The 21152-nt window shown below is 41.3% G+C and overlaps 1 protein-coding gene across 5 annotated transcripts in view; it reads right to left on the bottom strand.

The window, feature by feature from the left end:
• Nucleotides 1-21152, bottom strand: part of ASTN2 (astrotactin 2) — a 907524-nt gene that overhangs the window by 541768 nt on the left and 344604 nt on the right. For all 5 annotated transcript variants that reach the window (XM_066367319.1, XM_066367321.1, XM_066367320.1 and 2 more), the window contains one exon: nt 8190-8336. In XM_066367319.1, the coding sequence (XP_066223416.1) occupies nt 8190-8336 (147 nt within the window). The remainder of the gene's footprint in view (nt 1-8189; nt 8337-21152) is intronic.

Genomic DNA, 21152 nt, shown 5'->3' with positions numbered 1-21152 from the left:
ACATGGGAGTCAGGGTGCTCCACCTCATCAAACTTCCCATTCACCATTCTCTCCTTCCAGTCTTAAAATCAAAGTAGCTGTCTTCTCACAACAGCAGATGAAAAACTTTTTTTGTATTTTTCTGAAGTGAGAAGCAGGGAGGCAGAGAGATAAGACTCCCACATGCGCCCAACTAGGATCCACCTGGTATGCCCACTAGGAGGCGATGTTCTGCCCATTTGGGACATTGCTCCATTGCAACTGGAGCCGTTCTAGCACCTGCGGTGGAGGCCATGGAGCCATCCTCAGCGCCTGGGCTAACTTTGTTCCAATGGAGCCTTGGCTGCGGGAGGAGAAGAGAGAGATAGAGAGGAAAAAGAGGGGGAAGGGGGAAGAAGCAGATGGGTGCTTCTCCTGTGTGTCCTGGCTGGGAATCAAACCCGGGACTTCCACACACTGGGCCAATGCTCTACTGCTGAGCTAACTGGCCAGGACTGGACATTTTTAATGAGGAAAAAAAAGTTACATTTCCCTACCACTTTCAACCATCCTCTGCCCTTAGTTCTAGACACATATTTTTGGACCTGATTTGCAATCAAAACACAGAAATTAATCTCCAATTCTAGACGTCAAACTCAGTTATCCCTTTTGTTAAGAAGGAAAATTAGTAACAATTCATCCTGGTTGGAAGCCAAGCTAACATCTTAGCACGGAGTATCATTAAAAATTCCAACCCAACTGGCTGCTGTGATATCTTTCAAAGCTTGAGCAACTGAGTTGCTCAGCATGGGTTTCCAGGGTTTGTTCACCCTCAATTCCCTCATCGCTTTTAACCTGGGGATCCATGACTATTTAAGGAAGAAGGCTTGAAGCTTTTTTTTCCCTTCCATGGTTTTGTGGATTTAGACTTTCCATAATGAAGAGGTTTGAGAAACAAAAACACCCAACAATTCCACTCAGGGGGGGTATCCACAGCTTCCTGAACCAGCTCCAAGTCATTGCTGAGCAAGTTGTCCACTGAGTACAAGGAGATGAAGGAGAGGGGGAAATAGTTTTCCCAGTTTATAATTATGTTACCGGTCCCATTACAGATCTCATATTAATTCTGACTGAAACCCAGCCTTGCCTTCTCCCTGCACGCTCTCTCACGAATAGTTATTAAATCTGGGTTGGAGTTCAACCTATTCTTCCTGATTTCAGCATATTAATATGGTTTATTGGTATTTCATTGCCACCTCCCACCTGGGCGTTCTGAATCTCAGCTCAAATTATTTTTCCCCCTCTTCCTGGGCTCTGGGATAAAGCTTGTTTCATTTTGAATGTGGGGGGGAGAAATGTGGGCCTGATTGGATTTTCTTATGTTTGGGGACGGAAACAAAATCCTAGGGGAGTAGAGTGAATCATAGAAGAGGAGGCAGACTCAGATTTCTTACAAGGTCATCACATCCCCCCACCCACCACCAAGATATATCTTCTTAGGGCATCTGGTCTACCTGCCTGCCCTCTCTCCCTTTGTTTGTTTCAAAGACATACTTTATTATGTGTCTATTGGTTTTTTTTTATTTATTCACTTTAGAAAGGAGAGAGAGAGAGAGAGAGAGAGAAGGGGGGAGGAGCAGGAAGCATCAACTCCCATATGTGCCTTGACCAGGCAAGCCCAGGGTTTCGAACTGGCGACCTCGGCATTTCCAGGTCAATGCCTTATCCACTGCACCACCACAGGTCAGGCCATTATGTGTCTATTGAGTAAGAAGCTCTGTCAGGTATCATGATATGTTAGGACATGAATAAGCTTTGGCCCTTGCCTTTGAGGAAGTTTAAGTCAAATCATTTCTTTTGGCGCGGACACTGTCCTAGGTGCAAAACAAAGATAGCTTCTGTCCTTATGGAGCTTACAATATGGTGATAGACCTCAACATGAACTAAAGAAGTGTATAATTACAAATGGAAATGAATGCAATCAAGCCACAGAGCAGGGCTGGAGGAGAATGATCCAAGAAGAACCACACAAAGGCGAGGGTATAAACATTAGAAGAGGTAAATCACTGGAGGGTAGATGAACTTTGTCCAAGAGAAACTGGAGAGAAGAGGTGGGGGGGAAGGTTTTCAGGCAGTGAGGACAACCTTTGCAGAGGTCCTGAAGCAGGAAGCAGCCAGGATATTTAAGGAACCACTATAAAGAGGTGAGGCTAGAGAGCGGACAGCAGCCTGACCTTGTAGGTATGTTACCATGTTTCCCTGAAAATAAGACAGCGTCTTATATTAATTTTTGCTCCTAAAGATGTGCTAGGTCTTATTTTCAGGGGATGTCTTATTTTTCCATGAACAACAATTCACATTAATTGTTGAACAAAAAATCAACATTTGTTAATACACTGTAGTCATGTCATCACAAACTTCAGCATAACCAGCCAAACTCTGAATTCCATCAAGAATTTCTTGTGACTCTATTTCCATGTACAACAATTTACCCTGTTTCCTCGAAAATAAGACAGTGTCTTATATTAATTCTTGCTCCTAAAGACACACTAGGTCTTATTTTCAGGGGAGGCCTTATATTTCCAAGCTTGAAAAAAATTGCACTAGGTCTTATTTTCCGGGGGATACCTTATTTTCGGGGAAACAGGGTAAGAAGATTACAGGACATGTTAAGAAGTTCAGTTTCGGCCCTGGCTGGTGGCTCAGTGGATAGAGCATCAGCCTGGCATATGGATATCCCAGGTTTGATTACCGGTCATGGCACACAGAAGAGAACATCTGCTTCTCTACTCAACCTCCCCTTCTCTCACTGCTCCCCTCCCACAGCCAGTGGCTTGATTGGCTTGAGTATGGCCCCAAGGTGCTGAGAATACTTGGTTGGAGCGCATCAGCCTCAGGTACTAAAAATAGCTCGATACTCAAGATCATTGGCCCTAGATGGGGTTAGAGGGTGGATCTTGGTCAGGGCACATGTGGGAGTATGCCTCACTATCTTCCCTCCTCTTACCTAAAACAAAACTAAACAAAACAAAACAAATAGTTGTTTCTATAGTAATAGCAAGTCCAATAAGAAGTGCGTGGGCAGTTTTATGGGAAGATGCAACCGTTGGAATTTTTTTTCTTTTAAGTGATCAGTCTGCAGTGTTGAGAAAATAATGGAGGCATGCAAGATTTAATGCAGAAGGCCAGTTCTTAGAACTGTGACAGCTGTCCCAATGACAATAATTAAAGGTAGACTGTGGGATTGTTAGAAAGGTAGAAGGACAGTTCTATGTAGTTTTCAAGGAAGAAGAGATTATTTCTGACTGGAGTTTTCTTTGAAGCAGTTTTGGGTTTTTGTTAAAGAACATTTTCTGGAGGAAGGATAAAATCAAATTAGGACTGAGAGATGGGTGAGGCTGCAATCTATGGAAATGAAGGAGAGAACTCCTGGTAGACAGTACTGTGTAGGCAAATGTATATAGAGAGACAGATACCAGGTAAGACAACCTATTTGTGTAAACAGCATTAAGTGTGTGCAAAGGAGTTAAGGACAAAGGAAGCAGAGGCCACACTGTAGAGCATTTTTATGCCTGATCATGGCCCATGGTGGTCAAAGGTCTGCAATCAACCCTGGGAATATGGGGTACAGCATGGGGAATGCAGTCAATAGAATTGTAATACCTATGTACGGTGCCAGGAGGGCATTTGAATTATAAGGGGGGATCACTTTGCAAATTATATAATTGTCTAAGCACTGTGCTGTACCCCTGAAACTAATATAAAATAATATTAAATGTCAACTAATTAAAAAATAAATCAACCAGGATTCCAGAGAGGAAGGTGTCCAAGGAACTATTCTTTTTAGACAAGTTGCTTTGCAACTTGTGACTCGGCAGCCACCATCAGTGTGGTGTCATTTCCCCCTCTAAGGGTTGGGAATACTCCTCCCATGTATTCAAATCACTGCAAACTAGCTCTGAAGGCAATTATGAAGCTCATTCCTCATTAAAGGCACAAAGCCTCAGATTAGCTCACACTCCTGGCTGAAAGACATGAATTAGGAGTGGAAGCATATAAATGCAGACCAAGAGTCATTATACACAATTTTGTGTTCAAAAGCAGCCACTCATTTGGCATATTAATAAATGAAGCCATCTAATGATGAACACTTCAACTTGATGATTTCTTAGGCTGGCAAGGAACTTTCGTTAGACCCCAATTCCTCAGTCATAGGAAACCGAGAAGACTTGAATATCACTTTAGTAAATCCCAAAACAGGGTGTAACAATTTAACATGAACATAAAATAGACATTTGGGCATAAATATTTTGATGCAATGGGCATATCAACCTTAAACATACACACACACACACACACACACACATTGTATGTTGGGGGGGTGGCGGTTAGCCAACTAAAATATTTAAGAGACATCCCTGGTCTCCACCCATTCCTGAGTCTCACTCCATTTCTGAGCTTAGGCAAAGAAAGGGCAACACTTAGAGAAGAGGTAGTAAAGAATAAACAGTCTGCAAGTCCTAAAAAATTAAGTGTTTTTAAAGTTTATATTCAGATAAAATGGCACTGAATCAAAATATCATGTACCCAAGCCAAATGCATTCCCTCACTTTTCTTCTACAGCTTCATAGAAATGTGGTCATCGATTCTCAAGAAATTCCCTATGACGGGGAACTCATTACCTTGCAATGACCCCCCTTACAATATTAAAAAAATATTATCCCAACTACTGACATTTATACGATTTATTGAGCCATTACTAGGTCTCAGGTACTGAGCTAAAAGCTTTATGGGCCTTATTTCATTTATTCATCACAATAACTCCATAAGCTAAGTACTGCTATTATCCTTACCTTACAGATAATAAGGCTAAAGCTTAGAAAGTAAAGATATTTTCAGACTGAGGCTCAATCTACTCCCATTTCTGACCACCTCATCACCCATATAGTTCTAATTTTGCTTCCTAGGGATTTCCAGAACCTGCAGCCTTTTCAAAGAAAATAATAATTTTCCTGTTCATTTTTGTGGAAGTGTGAGGCATGGAAGGATCTCAGATTAGGGTATCAGGTACACTTGGGCTTTCACACATAGCTTCTTTTCCATGTGTTTATCTGACAGAATTATTTAACGTCTCCGGGACCTGCCTTCTATATACACAAAATAAGAATGCTAAATCCTGCCTCACGCTTCTTCTGGGATACACGAATAAGTAACATCATGTAAAATATTCTGAACACTGCTATCTTTACAATGCATATACTCAATAATATTAAGTTCACTTAAAAGTATAGGTTCCTTCAACTCCTATAGCATGATTCACCTCCACCCTTTCCTTAAGAGGTTGCAAGGTATCTGCAGTGTTTTTTCCAATATCATGACTATAGATCCTCTCCTTTGAATAAGTTCAAATATGTCATTCACCTTCTCAAAGCACAACTGCCAGAACAGAACTGAGAAGAAAAGAGCAGATGACTCTAGCTGTAGTCGTATTTGTCTACACTAGAATGGAACCATTTTCCCCACTTAATCTAGATAACCTACTCTTTTAAAAAGCTGTCTCTTTTACTGGTCAGAATATTGGGTGACTACATTCTGATTTACATTAGGAGTCTCAAGGGATGCATGAACTAACATGAGTTTTTAATAATAACCAATCTCCAGTCATTAATAATGTTACCAGCATGGCAATTTGACTGAAAACCCCAAACCAGGTGATTATGGCTGCTTTAGTCATATTAGATCATTCACACTGTATTCAGTGCTATGGGCAACCACTGGACTTGTGTACTGAGGCAGTTCCATTAATGTGGCATTGATAAAATCAACAATAGAAGAAACCAAAGCCCCTTATCAGGACTGCAAAAGGTCTCAAGAGTTTTTACATCTGTCAGATAGGAGGAAGGTAACACAAAGATATTGATACAGCTCTCAAACTTCTGTTAAGGGATCATCTAAAGTTTTTATTGAAAACATTAATACTTGGGCTTCACTCCAAGAGAATATGATTCACAATTCTAGGGATCATCAGCCCAGAATGAACCAAATGCAGATGATTTATAGGCCACAGCTGAAAAAACAGTGCTATATTTAGTACGTTTGGATGCAAACCCAGTCCATCTCTTAACTGTGCTTAGCAGGGCAAAAAGCCACTAGTGACCTTGAGAAGGTTCAAACAAAGGAAAGGGAGACATTTGCCAAGGGCTTGAATGGGGGCTAAGTGGTAGTTATTGCTTTTGCCAGCAGGGCTCTGGACAAGTGCTATATAGTACTGACCTTTCCCTATAGTGGACAGTAAGTATCAAGTATAAGTATGTCATAACAGAAAGGCAGAATGGCAGAATTCATTTTCTCAAAGACCAGACAGACCCATTACTCAGCTCCACCCAATACTCCAGCACCATGGACAGCGTAATTCACAAGGCTGGCTAAGTGCTTTCTCCTCTAAGAATAATAGGCAGGCAGGCAGCTTTGCAGCTGGCTTAAAGATTCATGGGCAAAGGCGAGAACGGCCAAAGCTGTTTTGGCCATGGTCCATATCAGAGAAGCAAGTCACTCCCTTGGCAATAGATGCGATATACAACAAAACGAGTATTTCAGTTCATGTTTGTATTATTCTATAGTCTCTGATCTTAGTCATTAAATTATTTACCATGACATTGAGCAAGCAAGTTACTTAGCCTCTTAAGGCCTTCACTTATACATGCACTAAAATAAATATTGAAAATCTGAATGTCTCCAAGGCATTGCAGAGTTAGTGAGCAGTGATGAATGAGAATAAAATGTAAGGTCACATGTCTTCGGAAGTGGGAAAATTTGACCTTGGTATTGATTTTTCCAACCTCATTGTTTATCACTCTCATGATTGCCTCCCCACATTCCACCAGACCCAGGCTCTGGGCAAGTCTTCCAATCCCAGGCTCCATGAGATCTACTTATGCAGCTGCTTCTGTAGAGAGCCTTCCTTCTTCCTCCCTCCACCATCCCTCTGCCATTTCCCACTCACATGTTTGCCCGTCTTAGGTTCACATATGATTTTTTTACATCCATCATGCATTTATTTTCTTGTTCACCTCTGATTAGATAGACATACACTAAAACTCTTGTTTTTATTATAAGAAATATTGAACTTATTTGTAGTTTAAATGAAAAAACGAGTCAAGGCTCATTCCTTATGCTGAAGGAGGAGCAATCATTGGCTGTATTAATAAAAGTCTGGGTAGATCATGGAAAGGAGGCAAGGTTCCACTCTGAATGGAAAATACTGAAGGAATTTGGGCTAAATTCTGAATACCGTCACTTAAAAAGTTGGAGATAAAATTGAGTTACATTGAGATAAGGCTGACAAATATAGGGTTAGATTCTTAAAAGCATTAAATATACATCCAATGGGGAAAGGTTTTCAGGAAAAAAAAGAGGTGTTAATATGGTGGTGACCTCTGGGAGGGCCTACATTGGGAACAAGCTTAGAAAGCTGAGGTACTAGAAGTGTCTATGGTTTGATCTGGGTGGACTCCTGTGTAAAAATTCATTAAGCTGCATACTTGAGCTATGCCTTCTTTATTGCATTTATGACCAACTTCCATATATTTGAAAACAGTAATGCCAAGTGAGAACAAGGGTTTGGAGTATGGAAAGGAGAACAACTTTCTGGAGGGCACTTTAGCAATAGATATCAAGCACCTTAATCAGTTTCTTGAACCATGCTTTGTAAATGATTATAGGGACTACGGTGTCTCATTAATTCAAATTAATTGAGCAAAGAGTAAATGGTAGGATATAAGGTACTCATAAAGTACATTTACAGGGAATGAGATATGAGTATTATTCAGAGCATTCAGGAAATTCCAGCAAAGCTCATACAATCTTCTCTGTCATACTCTTTAATTAATAAATATAATTTTGCATGTGTGGGGGTGATTTTTAGTTTGGAAAAAAATCCACAAGCCTGATAAGAAACCATAATCTCTCTGACAGAGCTGTATCTTTCTGTACTCACACTGGAATGCTTCCTTGATTTAATGAACCATACCCTTGCCCGTGGAAGAAAAGCAGTCTTTAGTTGCATTCAAATAATCCAGGACTCTAAATGGTAAAGGCTTCTTCCAGGACCTTTGAAGGCTCCTTTCCCCCTGTAATGTAATTCTAAGGTTGGGCCATGCCCAGAGGATATTTGACTAGCCAGAGGCAAGGTGCCCAGTAAATGTGGGGCATCTTCCATGCTCAGCTCTTACCGTCTGCAATGAAGTGCTCAGGCACATGTAGAGTCACCTTCACGGTGAGCGGACAGGACATCTGACTGCCACACACCATAGCCAGGATGCAGGAGCTCACAGCAATCAGCATCAGAGCCGTCTTGTTCACTGGGCTTTTCAGCAAACCTAGCAACACAAAGACACACAAAGACACCTAAGTCTATAAGGTGAGGGAATGCGGGCGGCGTTGAGTTTAGAAATCTTGTTATTTTCCAAGTGGGAAGCAAGAAAAAGAAACCATATTTTCCAGCCTCCGTTCTTGGAGTGACATCTCAGTGGCCCCTTGTTTGGTCTTTTTGTAACTCTCTGGAAAATGGGTTTATTATTCTTTTTGGTAAAGACAAAAATTAATAGTAAAGCTTCCTGAAAATCGTGACAATTCTCATTCTTCCATTCCCAGTTAGCTGCTTATTCTTTTACATTTTTTTTTAGAGAGAGGAGACACAGAGAGAAAAAGAGACAGAGAGAGGAAAGAGATAGAAAGAACAGGGAGGAGCAGGAAGCATCAAATTCCCATATGTGCCTTGACCAGGCAAGCCTGGGGTTTTGAACCGGCGACCTCAGCATTCCAGGTCGACGCTTTTACCCACTGAGCCACCACAGGTCAGGCTTGCTTATTCTTGATAATAATTAGATAATGATAAACTGTCCAATCTCCTTGGAAGCCAGTGGGAAGAGACCATTGTTGAATTCATAAGGTCTAGTGGAATGAGACTGGGCTTTGGAGTTTGACAATCCTGGGTTCAAATTTGGACTGTAGACCATACGGCTTTGGGACCTGTTTGACCTCAGGACTTCAGTTTTCTTCTTTTCAGGATGAGGTTAAGAATAAATAGTCCACAAGGTTGTTGTAATAATTACATGGAATCATATATATATATATATATATATATATATATATATATATATATACACATACATACACACACACATACATATATAATGTCTGTTACCTAAAAGGATTTCCTTTTTAGAAATTAATAGAAGTTGAACACTTCAAATCAATTTCACAAGCCTTTACTGATCTCCTACTATGTGAGAAACACACACAACAGGGTAAGAATAGTTCCTGCTCTTCAGGAGCTCATAGGTTAGGGGCAAATGTAGGCTCATACACACCTAATGAGAATTCAAAGCAAGTTGTATTAAGAGCTCATAGAGAGGGTGGAGAATGGGGAGGGGAGTTTTACTTGGGAAAATTAAGGACAATTTCACAGATGCTATAGAATGAGTAAACTGGATCTGCATGGCAAGGAGACACTGGGCCAGGAAACAAATCCCATGGGTTATGTCCTGAGCTCCCACTGTGATCATTCTTTTTTTCCCTTTCTTTTCTTTTTTTATTATTTTCCAAGTAGAGGAGGGGAGATAGCAAGACAGACTCCCATATGCACCTCAGCCAGAATCCACCAGGCAATCCCCATCTGGGGCCATGCTCTCAACCGAGCTAGTTTTAGCACCTAAGGAGGAGGCTTCATGGGCCATCCTCAACATCCAGGGCTGTTGTGCTCAAACCAAGCCATGGCTGTGGGAGGGTAAGAGACAGAGAGAGAGGGAGAAAGAAAGGGTAGGGGTAGGGGTAGAGAAGCAGATGGTTGTGTCTCCCGTGTGCCCTGACCAGGAATCAAACACTGGGCTGACACTCTACTACTGAGCCAACCAGCCAGGGCCCCACTGTGATCATTCTTTAGGCATTACTATTCATATCTATTTTTCAGGTTTGGAATACCATTTTTAGAGCAATGTCTCCCAAATTTCTATTATCCACTGGGCTCTTCTTTGGAGCAAACCTTTATGCCCAAATCTCCTAGACATCTCCCTATGAATGTCCCATGGGCATGACGAAAACAAAACAAACAACACATTTAAAGTTGGACACATTATCTTTTGCTGAAAGTCTCCTCCTCCTTCTATTGGGCTCCCCAAATTATTGAAAGTACCACCATTTAAACTGGTCAGTAACATAGATGTCGTCTTTCAGTATCCAGTCTCCCTCTTTTATAATATCTCAACAGCCACACAGTCTTATTTATTCTATGTCCTTAGCATTTTCACCTCTCCTATTTTCTTTCTGCTTGTGGGATGAGAGAGGAGTAGCCACATCTTCCCATCACATTCCCTGCTGGAAGCCCTTGACCTATTCGACAGCATCTGGCAAAGGGTGTGACCCGTGTTGATCAGTCTGGTATCTGAAACCTTTCCTGACATATTTTCCACTCAGACTTCCCGCTGCCCCCTCCCACTGGGCCTTGATGCTGGCAGGGCTGCATTACTACAGTGCCTCCACAATCAACACTCTCTGCCATGCTCATGTAGCACAGACATGATTTCTTTTGCATAGAATTCCATCTGTTTCCTTATCCTGCTATCACTCTTGAGATTAATAACACATATAACTTTCTCTCCCTTTAGGCAGACAAATTGCCTGTATTTTATGTGTTTCCAAAAATATCTTATTTAAACACTAGAGACTAGTAGCTAGATGGTCAACTTCTTGAGGGCAGACACTATGCCTTTCTGCCCACCACTGTATCCCAATATACATTGTATCCCTAGCACAGTGTCTCCCACATCACAGAATCTCAGTAAATGCATCATAATTCTCAGGGATAAAAGTAACAGTATGAGCAACCTGACACAGCTGATTACCAGTCAAAAGGCATGCCAACCATGAACAACCAACATTGCCAGACTGGTGGCTCCTAAGGGAGCAAGAGCCCATGTGACAGTCTACTTCGGGCGTTTTTGTACAGTTATCTATTTTCTTAATAAACAGAGAGCTGCTTCAGAGAAGAGATTCCATATTCACCTTCTTGATGTGTTTCCCTCAAACTCACAGCCTGGAACCTAGAAGTTGCTTAATTTAAGAATACAATTGAGAGAGGACAAGATGGCGATGGAGTAGGTGGACGTACCAACTTCCACCTCCCAGAACCAAAGTGGATTACAACTTAATTTTAAGAACCATCATCTGGAAAAACTAACTTTGGACTAAACTAAGAGGACTCTTCAACCAAAGAACACTGAAGAAGCCACACTGAGACTGGTAGGAAAAGTGGAAACGCGGAGAGGGCTGCCCAGCTCCCCAAAGCGAACAGCAGGTCGGAGAGACTCGTGTGGTGGGAAGTGAGTTTAGCAGAGAGGGGAGGGTCCTGAACCCCAGGAACAAAGCCCCAACCTGCAGCCCCAGAGCCTAGAAGAGGCGTATGGACAGTATTTAGCTGGAAACAAGTCAGGATACTGTTTGTGAGAAAGAGACAGATTTCTCAGACCCAGGATTCTTCTTAAAGGGACTGTGCAGAAAACCTCTCTCACAACCACTCACCTGGGGCTCCAGGGGACAGGGAGAGAGGAGAGGACTACAGCAGCAGGAAGAGAGTGTAATCTAGGAGGCACAGGGAGAAACACTTTGAGGGATAGCCACCGTAACCCCTGGGCTGAGTCACTCCCCAAATCTGAAGTGAATATTTCCCCTGGAAACAGCAATACCAGCAAAGGGAAGCAGGACACCAGCCAAACAAGTTCTCAGGGGTACTTAGAGAAGAGTCACCTAGAAGGAGAGAGCTTTCAGGATTACAGTATAAAGTGTTAGGGTCTGAGCTGCAGCACCCCCACCCACATGGCTGAGGGCTCACCCAAAGGCGGGCAGCAGTGGGACATGGAAGCGCACCTCTGTCGGCAAGGGCAGAAGTCGGCTGGCCACAACTGAGGCCCAGGTGTGAGCTTGGTCTTGCTCGGCTGTGGCAGAGGGGATGTGCGAAAGTGGTCAAGCCCAGCTGCGGCCCGCCTGCAATCCAGCCTGCGGGGGGAAGGGCAGAAGCCCCAGAAGGGGCAGAGATGCACCCTTGAGCAAGGGCGCAGGAGCGCAGCCTCACCCAGCCTGCAGGAACCAAGGCTTGTGGCCTAACACGGGAGCTGGCTCCTCCCACAGGGGTGGAGCGAAAGCCCAGAACAGGCAGAGTCCTGAGACTGAGCGAGGGCATGCAGCCTGCCCAGCCCGTGGAGCTAAGGCTTGCAGCCATTCCATGAGTGGGCTCCTCCCACAGGGGTGGGGCAAAAGGCCAGAATCAGGCAGAGACCCACAGCTGAGCAAAGGTGCTCACCCCTGCCCTCAGGGCCAAGACTTGCATCCGGGCATGGTGCATAACCCCACAGGAAGGGTGGGGGTGTGGCAAGGAAAAGGCCAAGGCCACCGAGGCTTGTACACCCAAGCACGTGATCACACCCCCTCCCATGAAGGAAACCACAGCAACAGCCCCAGTGGGCTGGCACTGGCAACTCCCATACCCAAGCGCCCTAGGCAGCAGCAGCAAAGAGGGTGGCAGGCCTGCAGAAAGACCACACCTAGGAAACACAGAGGCCACATCCAGTGGACTCCAGTGGCCAAAACCTTCTTTTACACAGACAAAATGAGAAAGCAGAGAAATGCAACACAAATGAATCAAGAGAAATCCCCAGAAAAGGACCTGAATGAGTCAGATATAACTAAATTACCAGATGCAGAGTTTAAAATAACGATTGTTAGGATGCTCAAAGATCTTAGAACAACAAAGATCTTAGATGATCATTGTGTTCCTGCTATCACCATTGCAGGGGCCTCCCTGATCCTTGCCCTTCATGGAAAAAGCTGGTTTTCTACTTTTCCTTTGTCTTCTCTTGTGGTTTGCCTGTCTTGGTGAGACACCAATAAACAGGATGGCACATCAAAAAAAAAAAAAAATAGATGGTCATTATGAACACCGAAATAAAGAGATATCAAATATAAAAAAAGGATATTGAAATAATAAAAAAGAATCAGTCAGAAGTGACAAATCCAATATCAGAAATAAAGAACACAATGGAAGGAATTAAAAACAGGATGGATGAACCTGAGAATAGAATCAGCAAGTTAGAGGACAAGATAAATGAAGGCATGGAAGCAGAGCAGAAAAAAGAAAAGAGACTCAAAAAGTTTGAGGAAACTCTAAGAGAGCTCTGTGACAATATGAAGAGAAATAACATCCGCATCATAGGGGTTCCTGAAGAAGAAGAGAAAGAACAAGGGATAGAGACTTTGTTCAAACATATCATAGCTGAAAACTTCCCTCAATTAAGGCAGGAAAACATCTCACAAGTTCAAGAAGCACAGAGAACTCCATTAAAGAGAAACCCAAGAAAATCTACAACAAGACACATCATAATTAAAATACCAAAGCTAAGTCATAAAGAGAAAATATTAAAAGCTGCTAGAGAAAAAAAGGCTATTACCTACAAAGGAGCCCCTATAAGGATGACTTCCGACTTCTCAACAGAAACACTTGAGGCCAGAAGGGAATGGCAAGAAATATTTAAAGTAATGCAGAACTAGAACCTACAACAAAGACTACTTTATCCAGCAAGGCTATCATTTAAAATTGAAGGAGAAATAAAAAGCTTTCCAGACAAAAAAAACCCTCAAGGAATTCACTACAACCAAACCAATGCTGCAAGAAATGCTAAGGGGCCTGTTGTAAACAGATCAAAGGAGAAAAAGAATTTAGCAAAAGAAGAATACGGTTTTAAAGAATAAAAGGGTAATAAACAACTACATATCAATAATAACCTTAAATGTAAATGGATTAAATTATCTGATCAAAAGACATAGGGTAGCTGCGTGAATAAGAAAACAGGACCCATACATATGCTGTCTACAAGAGACACACCTTAAAACAAAAGATGCACATTGGCCTTGGCCGGTTGGCTCAGTGGTAGAGCATCGGCCTGGCATGCAGAAGTCCCAGGTTCGATTCCCGGCCAGGGCACACAGAAGAGGTGCCCATCTGCTTCTCCACCCCTCCCCCTCTCCTTCCTCTCTGTCTCTCTTCCCCTCCCGTAGCCAAGGCTCCATTGGAGCAAAAGATGACCCGGGCGCTGGGGATGGCTCCTTGGCCTCTGCCCCAGGCGCTAGAGTGGCTCTGGTCACGACAGAGCGACGCCCTGGATGGGCAGAGCATCGCCCCCTGGTGGGTGTGCCAGGTGGATCCGGTCAGGTGCATGCGGGAGTCTGTCTGACTGCCTCCCCATTTCCAGCTTCATAAAAATAAAAAAAATACAAAAAAAAAAAAAAAAAAAAAAAAAAGATGCAACTAGACTGAAGATAAAAGGATAGAAAAAAATATTTCACGCAAATGGAATTGAAAAAAAAGCTGGGGTAGCAATACTTAGTCAAAATGGACTTTAAAACAAAGTCTATAGTAAGAGATAAAGAAGGTCATTACATAATGATAAAGGGAGAAATCCAACAAGAAGATATAACCATTATAAATATCTACACACCTAATATAGGAGATAAGGTCTACCAGAAAGTTCTGTCCGTTTCTATCACAACAAGTTTTGACACATAAGCACATATTTATTTGGCGCATGTGTGCCTCTCTGTTTTTATCACTTAATGTATACATACTGACGTAGCAAATTAACTAAAAAAAGTTGATTCATGTTAGTCTTATGTGTGAAGCGATAGTGTACCCATGACTACTGATAAAGTTCATTTACGCCACTGTATCATATACGAATTTCAACAAGGAAGAAATGCTACAGAAGCATGTAGAAATTTATTGAAAGTGTTTGGTGAAGGTAGTTTCTGATAGGACATGCAGAAGATGATTCAAAAATTTTGAAACAGGTGATTTCAACCTTTCTGATAAGCCACGATCTGGGCGACTATCTTTGATCGATGACAATGTTGTTAAGACCATGTTGGAATAAGATCCTTTTCTGATAAATCGGAGATCGCAGAAAGGCTTAATTCAGCTCAGCAAACCATTTTGGACCATATTCGGAAGATAGGATTGGTGTGGAAATATATTATATAATAAAGTTTATTGACGGTAAGAAAAATTTGTATTTTGTTTTATTCCAAAAGTGGACCGACCTTTCCGGTAGACCTTATATAAAACAGACTTTGATGGATTTAAAGGGCGAGATGAACAGCAATACTATATATAATAGTAGGGGATTTCAATACCCAACTAACATCACTAGATAGATCCTCAAGAAAGAAAAAACAAAGAAACAGCAGACTGAAAGGACACACTAGATCAACTGGATTTAATAGATATCTTCAGAACCTTTCACCCTAAAGCAGCAGAATATACATTTTTTTCAAGTGCTCATGGTACATTCTCTAGAATAGACCACATATTAGGGCACAAAAGCAGTCGCAACAAATTTAAAAGATTAAAATCATATCGAGCATTTTCTCTGATCACAATGGCATGAAACTAGAAATCAACCACAACAGAAAAACTGAAAAATACTTAAACAGTTGGAAACTAAATAGTATGCTATTAAATAATGAATGGGTTAACAATGATCAAAGAAGAAATAAAAAAAGTCCTAAAAATGAACGATAATGAGCATATATGAACTCAAAATTTATGGGACACAGCAAAAGCAGACCTGAGCGGGAAGTTCATAGCATTGCAGGCATACCTTAAGAAGCTAGAAAAAGCTCAAATAAACAACTTGATCCTGCATCTAAAAGAACAGCAAGTAAAGCCCAGAGGTAGTAGAAAGAAGGAAATAATAAAGATCAGAGCAGACATAAATGACATAGAGGCTAAAGAAACAATACAGAGGATCAGTGAAACCAGGAACTGGTTCTTTGAAAAGGTAAACAAGATCAATGAACCTTTAACCAGACTCACCAAGAAAAAAAAGAGATAGGACTCAAATAAATAAAATTAGAAATGAGAGTGGAGAAATAACAACTGACACAAAAGAAATACAAAATATTGTAAGAAAATATTATGAAGAACTATGCCAAAAAACTAGACAACCTAGATGAAATGGACAAATTCCTTGAAACATATAATATTCCAAAAATTAATCTGGAAGAATCAGAGAACCTAAACAGACTAATTACAACAAATGAGATTGAAACAGTTATCAAAAACTCCCAAGAAAGTAAAGTCTGATGGCTTCACAAGTGTATTCTACAAAATATTCAAAGAAGAACTAACTCCTATCCTTTTCAAGCTATTTCAAAAAATTCAAGAGGAAGGAAGACTTCCAAGTTCCTTTTGTGAGGCGAGCATAATTCTGATTCCAAAACCAGACAAAGACAACACAAAGAAAGAAAATTATAGGCCAATATCCCTGATGAATTTAGATGCTAAAATCCTCAACAAAATATTAGCAAACCGGATCCAGCAATATATGAAAAAAATCATACACCATGATCAAGTGGAATTTATTCTTGAGAGGCAAGGCTGGTATAATATTCGCAAATCAATCAATGTGATTCATCACATAAACAAAAGGAAGGAGAAAAATCACATGATAATTTCAATAGATGCAGAAAAAGCATTTGATAAAATATAGCACCCATTCATGATCAAAACTCTCAGCAAAATGGGAATACAGGGAACATACCTCAACATGATAAAGGCTATCTATGACAAACCCACAGCCAACATCATACTCAATGGGCAAAAATAAAAAGCAATCCCCTTAAGATCAGGAACAAGGTAGGGGTGCTCCCCTTTCACCACTCTTATTCAACATAGTCCTGGAAGTCCTAGCCACAGCAATCAGACAAGAAAAAGAAATAACAGGCATCCAAATTGGAAAAGAAGAAGTATAACTATCATTATTTGCAGATGATATGATATTGTGTATATATAGAAAACCTAAAGTCTCAGTCAAAACACTACTGGACCTGATAAATGAATTCAGCAAGGTGGCAGGATATAAAATTAATACTCAGAAATCAGAGGCATTTTTATACACTAACAATGAACTTTCAGAAAGAGAAATTAAGGAAACAATCCCCTTCAGCATTGCAACCAAAAAAAATAAGTACCTAGGAATAAATTTAACCAGGGAGTTTAAAGACTTATACTTGGAAAATTATAAAATATTGATAAAAGAAATCAGGGAAGATACAAACAAGTGGAAGCATATACCATGCTCACGGTTAGGAAGAATAAACATCATTAAAATGTCTATATTACCCAAAGCAATTTATAAATTCAATGCAATACCAATTAAAATACCAATGACTTACTTCAAAGATATAGAACACATATTCCAAAACTTTATATGGAACCAAAAGAGAACACAAATAGCCTCAACAATCTTGAAAAGGAAGAATAACGTGGGAGGTATCACACTTCCAGATATCAAATTATACCACAAGGCCATTGTACTCAAAACAACCTGGTACTGGCATAAGAACAGGCGTATAGATCAATGGTACAGAACAGAGAACCCAGAAATAAACCCACACCTTTATGGACAACTGATATTTGACAAAGGAGGTAAGAGCATACAATGGAGTAAAGACAGCCTCTTTAATAAATGGTGTTGGGAAAATTGGACAGCTACCTGCAAAAAAATGAAACTAGACCACCAACTTACACCATTCACAAAAATAAACTCAAAATGAATAAAAGGCTTAAATGTAAGCCATAAAACCATAAGCCTCTTAGAAGAAAGAACAGGCAGTAAGCTCTCTGACATCTCTCGCAGCAATATATTTGCCAATTTATCTCCACAGGCAAGTGAAATTAAAGACAGGATAAATAAATGGAACTATATCAAACTAAAAAGCTTTTGCGCAGCTAAAGACAATAAGAACAGAATAAAAAGACAAACCACACAATGGGAGAACATACTTGACAATATGTCTGATAAGGGGTTAATAATCAAAATTTATAAAGAACTTGTAAAACTCAACACCAGGAAGACAAACAATCCAATCAAAAAATGGGCGAAAGAAATGAATAGACACTTCTCCAAAGAGGACATACAGATGGCCAACAGGCATATGAAAAAATGCTCAATATCGCTAATCATTAGAGAAATGCAAATTAAAACCACAATGAGATATCACCTCACACCAGTCAGAATGGCACTCATCAATAAAACAACAAAGAGTAAGTGCTGGCGAGGATATGGAGAAAAGCGAACCCTCCTGCACTGCTGGTGGGAATGCAGACTGGTACAGCCACTGTGGAAAGCAGTATGAAGATTCCTCAAAAAATTAAAAATCGAACTGCTTTTTGACCCAGCTATCCCACTTTTAGGAATATACCCCAAGAACACCATAGCACTGTTTCAAAAGGAGAAGTGCACCCCCATGTTTATGGCGGCATTGTTCACAATAGCGAAGATCTGGAAAGAGCCCAAGTGTCCGTCAGAGGACGAGTGGATTAAAAAGCTTTGGTACATATATACTATGGAATACTACTCAGCCATAAGAAATGATGACATCAGATCATTTACAATAACACAGATGGACCTTGATAACATTATACTGAGTGAAATAAGTAAATCAGAAAAAACTAAGAACTATATAATTCCATACATAGGTGGGACATAAAAATGAGACTCAAAGACATGGACAAGAGTGTGGTGGTTACGGGGGGAGGGGAGGAGAGGGAGGGGGTTGGGGGAAGGGAGGGGTACAAAGAAAACCAGTTAGAAGGTGACAGGTGACGGAAGACAACTGGACTTTGGGTGATGGGAATGCAGCATAATCAAATGTCAAAATAACCTAGAGATGTTTTCCCTGAACATATGTACCCTGATTTATCAATGTTACTCCATTAAAATTAATAAAAATAAAAAAAGAATACAACTGGCCCTGGCTAACTGGCTTAGTGGATAAGAGCATCAGCCCTGCATGCAGACGTCTCGAGTTCAATCCCCAGTCAAGGGCACACATGAGAAATGACCATCTGCTTCTATTCCCTTCTCTCCCCCCTTCTCTCTCTCTTCCCTTCTTGCAGCCAGTGGCTAGGTTGGTCTGAGTGTTGGCCTCAGGCATTGAGGATAGCTCAGTTAATTTGAGCATTGGCCCCAGACGGGTTGCTGGGTGGATTCCAGTCGGGGTGCAGGCATCTGTCTCTATCTCCCCACCTCTCACTTAAAAAATAAAAAATAGGATCCTTATCTTTACCACTAGTTCTAAAACAATGTATAACTTATGATAGAAACTATTCTTATATTTTGGGGTGATTATATTTGTTAAATAGAAGAACAGATACTTTTTTTTAAAAGAGTCAAGAGATGAACTAAAATGATCACAAAAAAGGGAACAAATTTCATCTCTCATCTGGGAGCCACAAGGAGCTATTTCAACTCTAATCATATGAACATTTTAGAAACTGGATAGCAGAGCAAGCTAACATCACTGGTTTCCACTAGAGAGAGGATGGACTAGAACAGGGGTCCCCAAACTACGGCCCGCGGGCCGCATGCAGCCCCCTGAGGCCATTTATCCGGCCCCCGCCACACTTCTGGAAGGGGCACCTCTTTCATTGGTGGTCAGTGAGAGGAGCATAATTCCCATTGAAATACTGGTCAGTTTGTTGATTTAAATTTACTCGTTCTTTATTTTAAATATTGAATTTGTTCCCTTTTTGTTTTTTTACTTTAAAATAAGATATGTACAATGTGCATAGGAATTTGTTCATAGATTTTTTTATAGTCCAGCCCTCCAATGGTCTGAGGGACAGTGAACTGGCCCCCTGTGTAAAAAGTTTGGGGACCCTTGGACTAGAAGTTGGTGCCTTGCACAGGTCTTTCCTGAAAATGCCGACATATTGCCTGCAACCTAGTTATTCAACAAAAGCCCCAAATAACAGCAGTAGCAGCACTGAGGTTTTACCCTAGATTCTCTGGGGTTTGTTCTGAGGGGAAGAAGACGTTGGTTATACTAGGCCCAGGCAGAGGGTGAGGCGTAGTTAGAAGCTCCTGGTATTGGGGAGGTGGATGTCCCAGATGGACAACAGCATCTCTAAGAAGAAATGTCTCAGATCCAGCCAATACAGAGACAGAAATGGATGTGATTAAGACACTCCTTTCATTAATTAATCAAATACCAGACATACCACCAAGGCTCCACATGGCTGATTTCTGAAGTGAGGGAAGAGGGCTGGGCAGTAAGTGGAGTTGCTCATACTAGCTCTCTAGACTCATGCCAGGTTAACTGCATCCCTGAAGTCATTTAAACCCTCAAAGTAATATAGGGTCTTTAAGAGTCAAATGGGTAGGAAGTGAAGTCATATTAGTTTACTGACCCTCGGTTATCTCATCTAAAATCCAGGAACAAAATGACGTATCCTTCACGAGTGTCAGGAGAACCAAACAAGAAAGCAAATGTCAACTGCCTTGCAGTTTCTAGCACATGGTAGGCCGTTGGTAAATGGTCATTTCCAAGCCAGACAAAAAGAGTGGCTAGTAAGGGAGTGTCATAAGTAGGGGAGGGAGTGAAGGACAGATTGAGAATACACAGCGCTCTGGGGCAGCCATTTACTCAGGGAACGCCTGTAACACCGCAGTTGTCTTTGAAGTCTGGGCAGAAGAAAGCATGCAGGTGAAGTCTCCGCTCAGGCCAGATGGCAGTGGAACAGACACAGGGATTTGGAAAGTTTCCATGGCAACAGAATCTGGCAGAAACTTGACCTAGGAACTCAAACAGAGATGACTTTTAAAGAGATGCTCGCCCTGGTAACTGAGCATCAGCACTGAGCTCTGAATATGTGCTGTAAACAGAGGCAAAGTGGAAACTATCATCTCATATTATCCACCTCGTCCTCACCTAGGTTCTGGGCTGCATGGTAGGAAGAAGGGACAGGGCAGAGAGCCTCCATCTGTCGAGGACTTACTATAATCTAGGCACTATGCCTAGCATTTACATCTATCCATCCATTCACCCATCCATCCATCCATCCACCCACCCATCCATATGTCCACCCAGTCAATCAATTTTTATTGAACATCAACTCTTTCCCTGCATTGTTCTAGGCATAAAATAAATTATATTGAACAAAACAGCCAATGTCGTTGAAGCTTACATTTTATTGGAGAAGAATCATCTCATTGAATCCTTCCAGTGGACTGTTACTACTGCTCTGTTTGATAAACGGGGGCGTGGAGCAGTGAAATGGCCTGAGGTCACCCGATTCATACGTG

The sequence above is a fragment of the Saccopteryx leptura genome, chromosome 2, assembly GCF_036850995.1.
Source record: "Saccopteryx leptura isolate mSacLep1 chromosome 2, mSacLep1_pri_phased_curated, whole genome shotgun sequence".
Taxonomy (NCBI): Eukaryota; Metazoa; Chordata; class Mammalia; order Chiroptera; family Emballonuridae; genus Saccopteryx; species Saccopteryx leptura.
The sequence above is the reverse complement of the archived record's forward strand: the minus strand, read 5'-3'. Positions and strand labels throughout refer to the sequence as shown.